We start from the raw sequence: 14,323 nt of genomic DNA, 5'->3' as shown, positions 1-14,323 counted from the left end.
TTTCTAATGTAGATTTCAGAAAGTCCTTCTGAAATCATGGAATCTCTTACCAAAATGTACAGCATTCCTAAGGATAAGCAGGTATGATATGTCTTAAAAATATCTAAAGGGTGTAGTTGTTACCTATATAAGATCATTGGTATGCGCTGGGGCTGGGAGATAATGTAGTCGGACCACGACCACATTAGCCTCTCGGGCCTTAGTTTCCTCATCTTTTATGAGGCTGATACTTACTTTCTAGGCCCTTATGAGAGTTTGAGGAAAACCAAGCTGTCTTATTCACCATGAGTATCTAATAAGTGGTTGGTAGCTCAACGCTTTTGGGTACCAAAAGAGAAAACATTTAGTTTTTTGTTGTTGTTGTTGTTGTTGTTTTTCCTGCTCATTGTAATGGTGATTAAATATTTAATTTGATTAAAAAATTAAAATTAGAACTCTTGCTAATTATCAAATAGCCCAATGAGTAAGATTTAGCCCTCAGAAAATGTAGTCACCTTTTCCACTGGTTTTCTAATTTAGGTCTTATGTCTCTACAGATGCTGTTATTTACACACATACGGCTGGCCCATGGCTTTTCTAATCATAGGAAGCGATTGCAAGCTGTTCAGGCCAGGCTGCATGCAATATCCATATTAGGTAAGCGAATAACACTATAATTAACAGGCCTTGGTTAGGCAGTTTAGACTTGATTTCCTTTGAATTTCATCTGTCTTTGTTGCTTTAAGGCTTATTGTAATTACCTAGGTGGCAAGTTACATTGTAAAATTGCCAGCATTCCTAGTTTTCACTGTTATTTATCATTCTTGGGCTCCCAAATGATGGATCAGAAGAGGATGTGATGGTTATTGACATATCACATGAGTTTAGTCTTTTTTTTTTTTTTTAATGGCTGCATCCCCAGCATGTGGAAGTTCCCAGGTCAAGGATTGAATCACTTAACCCACTGTGCCAGGCCAGGGATGAAACTCCCTACAGTGACCTGAGCTGCTATGGTTGGATTCTTAACCCCACTATGCCATAGTGGGAATGCCTTTTTTTTGTTAGTTTGTTTTTTAAATTTGGGGTGTTCAGATACTCATCTTTCCCCTGCACCCTATTTTTCCCTCTTGCCATTTCATCTTCCTCTTCTTTAGGAGTATAGTTTTTTGTTTGTATTTTTTTAGGGCCACACTCATGGCACATGGAAGTTCCTAGGCTAGGGGTCGAATCGGAGCTACAGCTGCCGGCCTACATCACAGCCACAGCAATGCCAGATCCCAGCCATGACTGCGACCTGCACCATAGCTCACGGCAACGCCAGATCCCTGACCTACTGAGCAAGGCCTGGGATCAAACCCACATTCTCATGGATTCTAGTCAGATTCCTTTCTGCTGTGCCACGATGGGTACTCTTGGGAGTGAAGTTTTGAAATTCATTAAATAGTCAATACTGTGCATTTTACTTTTTCCTGTAAGGTGGTAGGTAGAGCGGAAAGCACATTGGTTTTGGGGTCAGTCCTGGGCTTTCACCCTGACTCAGCAGATTATTAGGCACCTATTTATTCTTTTGGCCTCAGTTTCCTCATTTAATATTGGGACAGTATGTATTTTATAAGCTGATCAGGATTAAATGAAAACCTGTAAAGCACAGGCTAGGCCCATAGAAGGTATGAAATGGTAGCTGCTGTTAATATTACCATTCTTTATTATGTTATTGTTTTTCTACTCTTTTAAACACTGAATTCCTTGAAGTGAAATTCTACTGTACTATTTATGCTCAGCGTAACTAAATGAATGTGCTCAAATCTCACTAGTTTGCACTTTAGAAGGCTCTCTCCAGTATTACCTCTGTGGGATTCATTGGAAATGGATTTACACACAATCTCAAGTTTTCAACTTTTTTTTTTTTTTTTTTTTGTCTTTTTGCCAATTTCTAGGGCCGCTCCCATGGCATATGGAGGTTCCCAGGCTAGGGGTCAAATCGGAGCTATAGCTGCCAGCCTATGCCAGAGCCACAGCAACACAGGATCCGAGCTGTGTAACCCACTGAGCAAGGGCAGGGATCGAACCCGCAACCTCATGGTTCCTAGTCAGATTCGTTAACCACTGCGCCACAATGGGAACTCCACATTCTCAAGTTTTACTCCAGTGTCATACAAGTTTCTCAGTCTGCAATAGTCCATTAAATCTGTTCTTTAGAGCTTATGTGTTTCCAGTGAAAAACAGGAATACATGAAGAGATTAAAATGGAGGTCCATGGCATAATACTTATCAAGTAGTGATGTTATAAAAAATTAACCTTTCATTCTCTTTTCATACTTTCAATCCTGAAAATCCTAGCTTAAGACAATACCATTAATAGAAGAATGTTCTGATTTGGTAGGTATTTAGAGCTTATCACCGTATTTAATTCAGTCCTCTAGAATTCAGTGATTCTGCCCTCTAATGCTGGTGGGAAGGGAATCCTTCCCCAGAACCAGTAGATGCCAAAGGTTTGTCATTGGGCAGTGGCTTGACCACTGCCTTCTTGCCTAAAGTGTTTATTTCTCCTTTTGCAGTGTATTCCAATGCCTTGCAGGAGTCAGCAAACAGTATCTTGTATAATGGGTTGATAGAGGAGTTGGTAGATGTCCTTCAGATAACAGATAAGCAGCTTATGGTGAGTATTTATTAATATTTTCCTGTGTATATCAGGCTTGTTATGTATTTATTTGCCTTTTGGTTTTTCTTAGCGGTTTAGAATGAACCACAAGAGGGAAGTTTAGCCCTTTTACTTCCTCCTCCTCTTTGGATATTTAGCTATAAATTTAACATATGGTGGATTTTCAGTATTATTCTCACCAGACTTTTATCTATCCCAAGCAATTACCAGTAGTAGTAGAATGACTTTTTTTTTTTTTTTTTTGTCTTTTTGCCATTTCTAGGGCCGCTGCCATGGCATATGGAGGTTCCCAGGCTAGGGGTCGAATCAGAGCTGTAGCCACTGGCCTATACGCCAGAGCCACAGCAACGCGGGATCCGAGCGGTGTCTGCAACCTACACCACAGCTCACAGCAATGCTGGATCTTTAACCCACTGAGCAAGGCCGAACCCGCAATCTCATGGTTCCTAGTCGGATTCATTAACCACTGAGCCATGACGGGAACTCCATAGAATGACTTAAATTTTAGAATAGGTATTGTAACTGTTTGGTTCAGTCATTTACTTCTTATTTAACACATCTCATGTATATTTAACTTCTGTTTTCATAGGAGATTAAAGCTGCTTCTTTACGAACATTAACATCAATTGTCCACTTAGAAAGAACCCCCAAACTCAGCAGTATTATTGACTGTACTGGAACTGCTTCCTACCATGGATTTTTGCCTGTACTTGTGCGGAACTGTATCCAGGCCATGATTGGTAAGTTTTGGTGGTTATTATCCTAGGTACCAAGAAGAGCCCTACCCTTTTGTTTGTTTTTTTTTTCCTGATTTTGTTTAACATCCTGCCAACTTAACACCAAATTCTGAGTTTGCTCTTTCTCTCCCTCTCCCAAACTTCCCTTGTAGATCCTTCCATGGATCCATACCCTCACCAGTTTGCCACTGCTCTCTTCTCTTTTTTATACCATTTGGCCAGCTATGATGCTGGTGGTGAAGCCTTGGTCTCCTGTGGAATGATGGAAGCCTTATTGAAGGTGCTTTACTTTTTTAAAAAATATATATCTGTGGGGAATCAACTAAGAGAAGGGTATAGAATTAATTCTAAGTTTGAAGTGGTTTACAGTGAGAAGAGTTAGCATAAGAAAGCTTACTCAGAAAATGTTGTACTTAATTTCACAAGTTGGCCTTCTAGTTACCTCATTAACAACTGTGAGCAGCTATTTCCATTATTAAGAATTGATCATAGTCCAGCATGGTATGATAGGAGGCTTTGGGTTCTAATTAAGATGTTGCCACATCTTATCATGACTTTAGTAATGATAGGATTTGCTATGTGCTGGGCACCAGGCACCAGCTCTTTTCTTCCTGAATATTTAATCCTAAAAAGTAATTTATGTCCCTATTACTTCAGGAGGTTGTCTCTCAGAAGTGATAGAGCTATCATTTGACAAGCGCCAAAAATCAAACATATTTTATTCTGCTATACCATGCTGTTTCCCTGAGACCTTTGACTGCTTATTTCCAAAAGAGCACATAATTTACAGCTTTGTCTTTCCATTTTATTGGTTTTACCTTTTCCTCTCCCTGATAGGTCATAAAGTTTCTTGGTGATGAACAGGACCAGATAACATTTGTCACCAGAGCCGTCAGAGTGGTTGATCTCATCACCAACCTGGACATGGCAGCTTTTCAGTCTCATAGTGGACTTTCTATCTTCATTTATAGACTTGAGGTATACAAGAAACAGTTTGCATGTACTTAAATGTAGTGAGAGCTGAGTCTGGGAACTCTTATAATAACCCTAAAGAGCCATCTTATCCCTCTTTTGTTTTTAGAAACTAATTGTATAATTTGCCTGTGACATTGTTTTGTTATAGTTGTTTTAATCTCCAGTATATGTGTAGGATTATCTTACTGTTTTTCCCTTGATCATAGCATGAAGTAGATTTGTGCAGAAAAGAATGTCCCTTTGTGATCAAGCCAAAGATCCAGAGACCCAGTACTACACAAGAAGGAGAAGAAATGGAAACTGATGTGGATGGTAATAACAGTTACTAAGTCAGTATTTTTGTGCTTGACATCTTCCTGTCATCCAACCCCAATTTTCATTCTTCCTGATAAATGCTAAAGTGCCCAACTGACTTGAGCATATATTGTTTGCAGCAAAACAATTTTTTCTCCATAAACGATTTGTGTATTGTTCTCCACAAGGATAACCAGAAAAGGGAGGCACAAGTTGTTGGGAATAGAAATGGAAAGTAAAGCAGGTGGTGGAGCTGCAGTAGAGTTCTGCAGTCACTCCATGGTGTTAATCTGTTTTCTTTCAAGACTTAATAGCTATTTCCTTAAGTATTGGTTCATTACCTTATTCCCTCTAAAATGTAAATTCTATGAGATGAGGATACTGTTTTGTTCACTGTTATAATCTCAGGTAGTGTCTAATATATTGTAGGTGTTTAAATATTTGTTACAGAAAGATAAGGAGAATATGGACTCTAAAATGAGACCCTCTGAAACTATCTGGCTATTTTGAAAAGGAAAGGGGTGAAAAAGTTGTTGGGTAGGGAACCACCTTCAAATCATAATATCAGGAAGAAGACCAGATACTCATAATCGTGTTGTTCAATGGTCAAATTTATTTTCATTTTGGGTTTCAATATTTTAATCCTCACATTGATATCATTCATCTCACCTCATAGGAAAAATATTCACAGTCTTTCTTTTGGTCGTGCCTTTTATTCAAAGTAATTTCCTCATCATAACTTTTACTTTAGTTGCAGATGTGACTATGGAAAGTAGTCCTGGCTCATCCATCTCTATGGAGCATCGGCTGGATGTTGAACTAAGAGCATCAAGTTCTAGCAGCACTAGCATCTCCTCTGGCCCTGGCCCTCGTCCAGGTGTGTAGACATGTAGATACACAGCCAGTCACACTGATTGAATTACTAAACTAGTGAAGCAGGGTGCTTTGAGGGAGCGTTAAGTGGTACATTTGAAGGTTTGCCTCTTAAGACTGGGCATGTTACTTTACCATTCCAGCATTCATTTTCTCATATTAGCATTTATTTCATAGTGTTTTATAATTTTATCAAAATAGCCATGTCTGAGGGCAGGTAATAGTAACTGGCGATCAAAGAGTTAATCTTTTTACTTTGTAATTTTTCTTTTTTACTCTAGACTTTTAATTTTAATGTAGTTTTGTGTAGTCCTTGGTGGTTTATTTTTTCCAGCTTTAAGGCTTAGGTAAGTGTTTGTCCCAACATTCAGAGATACCACTTCGAATACCTGCTAGTGTTGCTATAGTGTGTATGATTCTCCTAAAAATTATTACTTGTGGTCTAATGGTGAATCCAGTATAATCCTCTTTCTCCCTTGCCAGGAGTCCAGTGTATTCCACAGCGAGCTGCACTTCTCAAATCAATGTTGAATTTCCTCAAGAAGGCCATTCAAGACCCTGCTTTCTCAGATGGCATACGACATGGTATTTGATTCTAAATACTGTCTGGAAGGGTGACTCTCTCAAAGATTGGTCCTTTTCATACTTTTTAGGAAGAGGCTATGCCACTTTGAATAGCTTTTAGTTTAGTGTCACTTTTCCTAGACCTAAGGATATCATAATGATTCACCTGTTTTTTTCCTTTTCAGCTTTTCAATCTGTATTTACTTCCAGCCTGCTATCCCACTCTGTCTCTCATTATCTGTATTCTTTTATTCTTTGACCCACAGTTAAAAGGTTATTTATTGCATGGAAAGGGAATAAATAATAGAATATTAGGAAGAAACAAGTGGGGGCTATTAAATTGGAATCAACATAGATTTTTGTTCACCACTGTGTGGCATATGTAATATATTGATTGCTCCATTATCCCCACTCATCAAACTACTCCCAGACTGATGGTATTCTCCTTGACGTTTGCTTTTCTCTTAGTGATGGATGGTTCTCTGCCTACCTCCCTGAAACACATCATCAGCAACGCAGAATACTATGGCCCATCGCTCTTTCTCCTAGGTAAGTGGAGTTGATGTTTGTATCAAACTAAAATAAAAGAGTTCTCTGTGTGTTTTATACCCTTGCAGGATTTTACTATCCACATTTGTCTACTGTGTGATTATGTATCTTTCTAGTTGGTGATGAAATAGAGAAAGGTCAAAATTGAGTTTCAAATAAATATCCATTTGCAGTGTATTACGAATCATTTGTAATACATAGTATTAGTTTGCATTTGGCTTTTTGTGCCACACTTTCTTTGCAGGTGTGATAAGAAACATCTTTATTCAACAGTTAGTCCCTAACCTTGGTCTAGAAAGTCCAATCAGAATGGTTTTCATTCTCAGAATTGAATGTCAGGAGTTCCCGTTGTGGCTCAGTGAGTTAAGGACCTAATATTGTTTCCGAGGATGTGGATTCGGTCCCTGGCCTAGCTCAGTAGTTAAGGATCCTGCGTTTCTGCAACCTGTGACTTGGATTGGGTATTGCCTTGGCTGTGGTATTTCTCCTGGCCCAGAAATTTCCATAGGTCACAAGTGCAGTCATGGAAAAAAAAAAAATGTCACACCCATTAGCTGTACTATAGAAATTGTTTCTCTCTGTAAAAAATGCAGTTTTGGAACCTGTGGGTACTTTGTAGTTATTTGTAGACAATTTGCTTGCATTTTGACGTTAGCATTACTTTGAGTACTACTGTTGTTAAAACCTCATTTTTTTGGCATTTATTGAGAGCCGTACAAGTTCAAGACAATACACGAGATATATATGTTTCTGGAATTCTCCCTAAAACTGTAAAAGAATTTAGTGAGAGGTATAGAATAGAGAAGCCCTCCTTGTACCAGTATCACACATATTTAATACTTTGGGGGTGTCTAGAGGAAGTAGTTTTGGATACTGCCAGCACATACTTTGTGTTTTGTGTTTGGCAAAACTCCCTTGCCAAAGCAATTTAGGGTTTTTGTATATTTGAATCCTGTGATCTCACTAAATTAGTTAATAGTTGTTTTGTTGATTTCTTAAAATATTCTGTAAGTCTTGTCATCTACAAATAGTTTTATTTCTTTATGATTTTTATGCTTTTTTTTTTAATCTTACTGCCTTGACAAAGATTCTAATACAATGCTTAACAGAAATGGTGAGAATGGGCCTTTTTGTTTTGTTCCTAGGGGAAAAGCACTCAGTATTTCACCGTTATGTTTGAGGTTAACAGAAAATTTTTGTGTTGAATGTTTTGTTCCTCTTGACCAGATCAAGGAAGTGTTTCCTTGTGTTACAGCAACTCCATTTTAACATGGAGAGACTTCCTTCCAAGGTTAGTTTCAGGTGGAAAAATGCATAACAATAGTCCTTTTGTATAATAAAAGAAAGATTAATTACACAGTTGGAGAAACCCCAAGTCAAGGGTCAGGGAATGATGGCTCTCTCTTTGGGAGAAAGCCCTAGAACAGAGAAGAACAAGTTCACAGGCCTTTTCTCTAAAGGGGCAGTTTAAGAAGCAACAGGAGGATACATGTGCTTGTCAGGTAGGGGTGGGGAGCAGGTGCGCTGTCTCAGGATAATTCAGGAAGCATTAAATGAAACCTTTGAGCACATACACAACAAAATGTCGATGGAGATCAAAATTCCTTCTTTAAAGTCTTAATTCATCCTGGTGTTTGAATTAGCCTAACAGCCTCCCAGATTTCCTATAAACAAACTTGTATTGGAGAGGGACCAAATTTGCAAAAGAAACCCAGAATAATTAGCAATTATTATTTTAGCTTCATTAATGATAGTGTGGAGCCTTTCAGAAACCCAGGCAAAAGTAGATGGTCAGGAAAAGAAATTAATGGATATCTGAGAATCTCTTAGAGAAGTTTAGTAATATTATTAGCTGTTTTAGTTTGTTGTTTTACTTGTTGAACTATTCTGGATACCTTTCCTATATTATTAACCCACATGCAACAGGAAGTCCCCTTTTAAGTAAGGCACAAGCTCTACCTTGAAATACCAGTAGGTAATATAATGCTAATCTGTTAACAAAGATTGCTTTGTCCCTCATTAAGGGCTTCTAAGGTCTGAGCTGTTGGATTTATATGGTCAGCCAAGAGTTATGCCATTGTCTGGGTAGTCTTTATGAGATGTGTGTTACAGAATTGAAAACACCTCAACTTGTGCTGTTATACCAAAGATGAAGCCCAATATAATAGCTAAAAAGATGGTCTCTTTTGTAACAGGACTTGATGAAAGAGCTTTCTAGTCAGATCTAAGGTACCCTGGGTATCAGATATCCATAGGACATGGGTGAAGGTATATGGATTTAGAAGGGCACAGGTGGTGAAGTATGGAAGACCCTGATGAGCAGGAGTTGTGTTACTGGAGAACCAGTAGCCTAAGGGCATTGGAGGGTAGAGCTTCTAGTCAGCAAATTTTATCAGGGTAGACATGCAAGGGCAAGATAGCCGTTTAAACTTTCAATTGGATAAGCAGTGAGATCCTGCTGTTTAGCACAGGGAACTGTATCTACTCACTTGTGATGCAACATGATGGAGGATGATGTGAACCAAAGAGTGTGTGTGTGTGTGTGTGTGTGTGTGTAACTGGGTCACTTTGCTGTACAGCAGAAATCGACAGAATATTGTAAATCAACTATAATTTTTAAAAATTAAAAAACTCTCAATTGGTGGGGGAGGCTAGGGAGATCATGAAGAAGTCAGTGAGAAAGTACCTGCTATGATTATGAAGTCCCACTGCAATAATTACATGCTGAAACTCACCAAATAAAGATTCTGATTCCTTCTGAAGCCCATCTCTGGCGCTTCTACCCCACTTTTTGCTTTTTAGGGCCGTACCCACGGCATATGGACATTCCCAGGCTGGGGGGCGGGCAGGGTCTAATCAGAGCTGCTGCTGCCAGCCATAGCCACAGCAACAAAGGATCCGAGCCGCATCTTCCACCTACACCACAGCTCATGGCAGTGACAGATCTTAACCCATGAGCGAGGCCAGGGATCAAACCCATATCCTCATGGATCCTAGTCAGGTTCATGACTGAGCCACGACAGGAACTCCCCCAACTTTTATACCCAGCCATGTCCCCTTTAACTTCCCCAATTGCCTTTTCTTCTCTCTTACCTCCTGTCTTATCCTTGCCACATTTTAATCTGTTGATGTATACATATGCTTTGTCCCTAGCCTAGCTAATGCCAATAACAGCATAGTGATTGTGGACTGCTTAACTAGGGAGGATGACAGTCAGTATGAATACTGAAGACCTCCAAGGAGGCAATATTTATCTGTGTAAGTGGTTGCCTGGCCTCTGGGGCACCTGGTAACATTGGAGGTTTAGCGGTTAGGTGACATTCTCTGTTACTATTACAAAAAATATTGCCCATCAGTTTGAGGAAGAAAGAAATGTGGGATAATGTAGAGTGAAGTATGGGACTGTCAAATGAGGAGAAATCAGCTCATGGAGCCATGGAGTTGTTTTGAGTGATATGACAGCAGTTAGGGGGCAGTTAACATTTGAGGGTATCAGCATTGAGGCCAGGATTATCAGTTATGCTGAAATCATCATCTGGGATTCTGGATTTGTAGAAGGTCCTGGCCTAGCCCCAAAACCTTGAAGGAAAGTTTTATACATTTGAGAAATAATTATAAAAGTGACTGAATTGCTTTGTCTCCAGGAGTTATAGCATAATTTCTTACAGGAAAACTGTGGCCTGAGTGAGGTTATAGCATGGATAAGAAAGAACCCGAAAAGTTTGGCATTGAGCTGGAATGGTAGGATCCCAGACCCAAACCAGCCAAATGAAGTATTGCCAGGCCAGATGGAACTAGAATGTTCGTAATATTTTCAGACCTGTGGTCTATGGGCCTTGGCATGCTGGAGATTCCCACTTATTATAGGAGCCATTGGCATTGTTATCTCAGATAATGTAGTAGTTTCTCATTCAGTATCTCTGTAATAGAATGGATCCAGAGCTAGCATCCTACTTAAGAATGTTGGTGCTAGAAATAATTTAAGGCGTTCCTGTCATGGCTCAGTGGTTAATGAATCCGACACGGGTTGGATCCCTGGCCTCGCTCAGTGGGTTAAGGATTTCGCGTTGCCATGAGCTGTGGTATAGGTCACAGACTCGGCTCGGATCTGGTGTTGCTTCAACTGTGGGATAGTCTGGCAGCTGTAGCTCCAATTAGACCCCTAGCCTAGGAACTCCACATTGCCATGGGTGCAGCCCTAAAATAAGCAAAAGAAAAAAGAAAAAAAAGAATGTTGGTACTGGAAACTAATTTAAGATTTTCCTTTCCTCTTTGGAAGAACCATAAAGTTGTGGATGTGGGGCCAGCTAGGCACCAAGATCTCCATTTCTGGCAAAGAGGGTTCTCCAGGTAGTAGACTATCATGTTGAAAAAGGTGTTTGGCAGAAAATTTCTCATGGCATACAAAATAGTCAGTTTGGGAGGAGGAGGGCTCTTAATTTTCAGTGAATCCCAGTCCATTATCCATTCTCAATACAAGTGCCAGTCTATGGATTACACCAGAATCAAAAAGAGAATGATCTTTTTTTTATTTTTTTTTTTATTTTTTGTCTTTTTGCTATTTCTTGGGCTGCTCCTGCGGCATATGGAGGTTCCCAGGCTAGAGGTCCAATCGGAGCTGTAGCCACCGGCCTACGCCAGGGCCACAGCAACGCAGGATCCGAGCCGCGTCTGCAACCTACACCACAGCTCACGGCAACGCCGGATCGTTAACCCACTGAGCAAGGGCAGGGACCGAACCCACAACCTCATGGTTCCTAGTCAGATTCGTTAACCACTGAACCACGACGGGAACTCCAAAAAAAGAGAATGATCTTTAAGTGAGGAAGGATTTCATCTGGGTATGATAGATTCCCATATGGGGAGTGTCCCCCTTCTGGCTAGAAAAGAGAATAGCAATTCCTAGCAGAATTTTGTTAGGCTGTCAAATGACTTAAAAGGCTAAGAATTCAGAATAACTAAGAAAGTGGGCAAAAGAGAGACCCATTTAGGAGAACATTGTCTTTTTTATAAGTTTAAGAGAGTGTCCTTGAGTAGACTGTTATGTTTATCTGTTATGCCTGCTGTCTGTGGACAATAAGACAGATTGGAAGCTCAAGTGATGTCTTGTTTTTACACCCCATATCCAGACTGAATGAGCAGTAAAATATGTACCCTCATGAGAGTCAGTGTTACTAGGAAGCCCAATGGGAACTAACATTTTGCGATGCCTATAATAGTGGTGTTGTTAGAAGTAGGATGGCAGGAAGGATAAACCAAGAGCAGGCCTGTATAACAATCAGTCTTTGTGAGGACACAGCATTGTGCCAGTGGATTGGGGCAATCGCTTACAAATTTGCTAGTCAGAGAAGGGGTGTTTGTTTATTCCTTTCCATGTATTTCTGTTGGCCATGATGCCAATGAGGGCAGTACATAAAGATCACATTAAGAGGCTCCAGACTGGAGCTCAACTTCTCTCCTAAAAACAACAAAATTCACAACTAAAAGCTGAGCAATCCCCACCCAAATGGACCAGATAGCTTAAAAAAGATATCCTATTCCAGAAGAAAAAGAGGAGGCCACATCAAGAGGTAGGAGGGGCGATTTCACGGCATAAACAACCCCATACCTCCTGGGTGGGAAGCAACACAAACTGAAAACTAACTGGTTCACAGAGAGAGACTCATCTACAAGAGTGAGAGTTCTGAGCCCCACATCAAACCCTCACGTGTGGGGATCTGTCACTGGGAGAAAGAGCCCCTGGAGCATCTGGCATTGAAGGCCAGTGGGGCTTGTGCGCAGGAGCTCCACAGGACTGGGGGAATGGAGACCCCATTCTTTAAAGGTGCGCACGGACTTTCACATGCACTGGATCCCAGGGCAGAGTGAGGTCTCCATAGGAATCTGGGTCAAACCTGACTGCAGTTCTTGGAGGACATCCTGGGAACACAGGGGTGAATGTGGTTTGTTGTGAGGGAGGGACATTGAAAGCAAAGGTCTCAGGAATATTCAGCAGTTCCCTTTCTCTGGAGGTGGCCATTTTGGGAAAATCTGGTCTCACCTGTCAGTCAGCCTGAGAAGCCCCAGGGCAAACAACAATCCAGGTGGGATCACAGCTCCACCCCTCAGTAAACAGGCTACCTAAAGACCCCTCAGGCACACAGCTGCCTCTAATCCCATCCAGAGACTAAGCCCCACCCACCAGAAGGATAAGAATCAGCTCCACCCACCAGTGGGCAGGCATCAGTCCCTCCCATCAGGAAGCCTACAGCAAGCCCCCATACAGACTTCAGCCACAAGGGTGACAGACACCAGAAGTAAGAGAGGCTACAACCCTATTATCTATAAAAGGTCACCACACCAAAAACCTGTAAAAATGAAAAGACAGAGAACTATAACTCAGATGAGGGAGGAAGGAAAAGCCCCAGAAAGTCAGCTAAGCAATGAGGAGATTCTCAGCCTCTAGGAAAAAGACTTTAGCCTGTTGATGCTGAAGATGATGCAAGACATTGGAAATAAACTGGAGGCAAAGATGGATAACTTACAGGACACAGTGACCAAAGAGATACAATATATAAAACAAGAAGAGATGCAAAATACAATAACTGAAATAAAAAACTCACTAGAAGAAGCTAACAGCAGAATACAGGAGGCAGAAGAACAAATAAGTGAGGTGGAGGACAGATTAGTGGAAATTATGGTTGCGGAACAGAAAAGAGAAAAATGATTGAAAACAAATGAAGAGAGTCAGAGAACTCTGGGACAACGTGACACGTGCCAACATCCGTATTATAGGGGTGCCAGAAGGAGAAGCGAGAGAGAAGGGGACAGAAAAAATATTCCGAGATAACAGCCAAACACTTCCCTAACACGGGAAAGGAACCACTCACTGAAATCCAGGAAGCACGAGTACCATACAAAATAAACCCAAGGAGGAATACACCGAGACACATGTTAATCAAACTGACCAAAATTAAAGACAGAGAAAATCTTGAAAGCAGCTAGGGAAAAGAAACAAGTAACATACAAGGGAACCCTGATAAGGCTATCCTGGCAGATTTTTCAGCAGAAACTCTGCAGGCCAGAAGGGAGTGGCATGATATACTTCACATGATGAAAGGAAAGAACCTCCAACCAAGATGACTTTACCCAGCAAGGCTCTCATTCAGATTTGAAGGAGACATCAAAACCTTCACAGATAAGCAAAAGCTGAGAGAATTCAGCAACACTAAACCAGCCTTCCAACAAATACTAAAGGAACTTCTCTAGGCAGAAAAGAAAAGGCCACAAGCAGAAACAAAAATTCCACAAATGACAAGGCTCGCCAGTAAATGTACACTAAAGATACGAAATCATCCATGCACAATTATCCCACCAAAGTCAGAAATCATGAGAAGAGGTGGGTACAAATGCAGGACACTGGAGATGCCCTTGCAATTAAGAGAACAACAACTTAAAGCAATCTCATATACATATAGACTCTTATATCAAAACTTTAGAATAACTGCAAACCAAAAATCTACAATTGATACACAAACAAGGAATCTCTGAAGAAGTATTATCTCATAGTAAATAAGTGCTTAATCTACCATGAAGGCAGTCATTTGACATCATTCTTAGAATGCTGAAGTCTTCTTACATCTGATTCTGATTTCCTCTCCATCAAAGAATTGATGATATTTATAATTAAATAATGCAACTATACAATTAA

General features: G+C 40.4%; 1 protein-coding gene across 16 annotated transcripts in view; it reads left to right on the top strand.

Moving 5' to 3' along the window:
* Positions 1–14,323, top strand: part of HUWE1 (HECT, UBA and WWE domain containing 1, E3 ubiquitin protein ligase) — a 162,358-nt gene that overhangs the window by 57,385 nt on the left and 90,650 nt on the right. For 12 of the 16 annotated variants that reach the window (XM_013986152.2, XM_021080182.1, XM_013986156.2 and 9 more), the window contains 10 exons: positions 13–81; positions 537–636; positions 2,517–2,638; positions 3,231–3,381; positions 3,531–3,658; positions 4,216–4,356; positions 4,560–4,665; positions 5,399–5,524; positions 6,004–6,105; positions 6,553–6,633. In XM_013986152.2, coding sequence (XP_013841606.1) covers positions 13–81; positions 537–636; positions 2,517–2,638; positions 3,231–3,381; positions 3,531–3,658; positions 4,216–4,356; positions 4,560–4,665; positions 5,399–5,524; positions 6,004–6,105; positions 6,553–6,633 — 1,126 coding nt within the window. The remainder of the gene's footprint in view (positions 1–12; positions 82–536; positions 637–2,516; positions 2,639–3,230; positions 3,382–3,530; positions 3,659–4,215; positions 4,357–4,559; positions 4,666–5,398; positions 5,525–6,003; positions 6,106–6,552; positions 6,634–14,323) is intronic. The other 4 variants (XM_005673652.3, XM_021080184.1, XM_021080180.1 and 1 more) reach the window with 1 other exon arrangement.

The sequence above is a fragment of the Sus scrofa genome, chromosome X (assembly GCF_000003025.6).
Source record: "Sus scrofa isolate TJ Tabasco breed Duroc chromosome X, Sscrofa11.1, whole genome shotgun sequence".
Classification (NCBI taxonomy): Eukaryota; Metazoa; Chordata; class Mammalia; order Artiodactyla; family Suidae; genus Sus; species Sus scrofa.
This window is presented reverse-complemented; position numbering and strand designations above follow the sequence as displayed.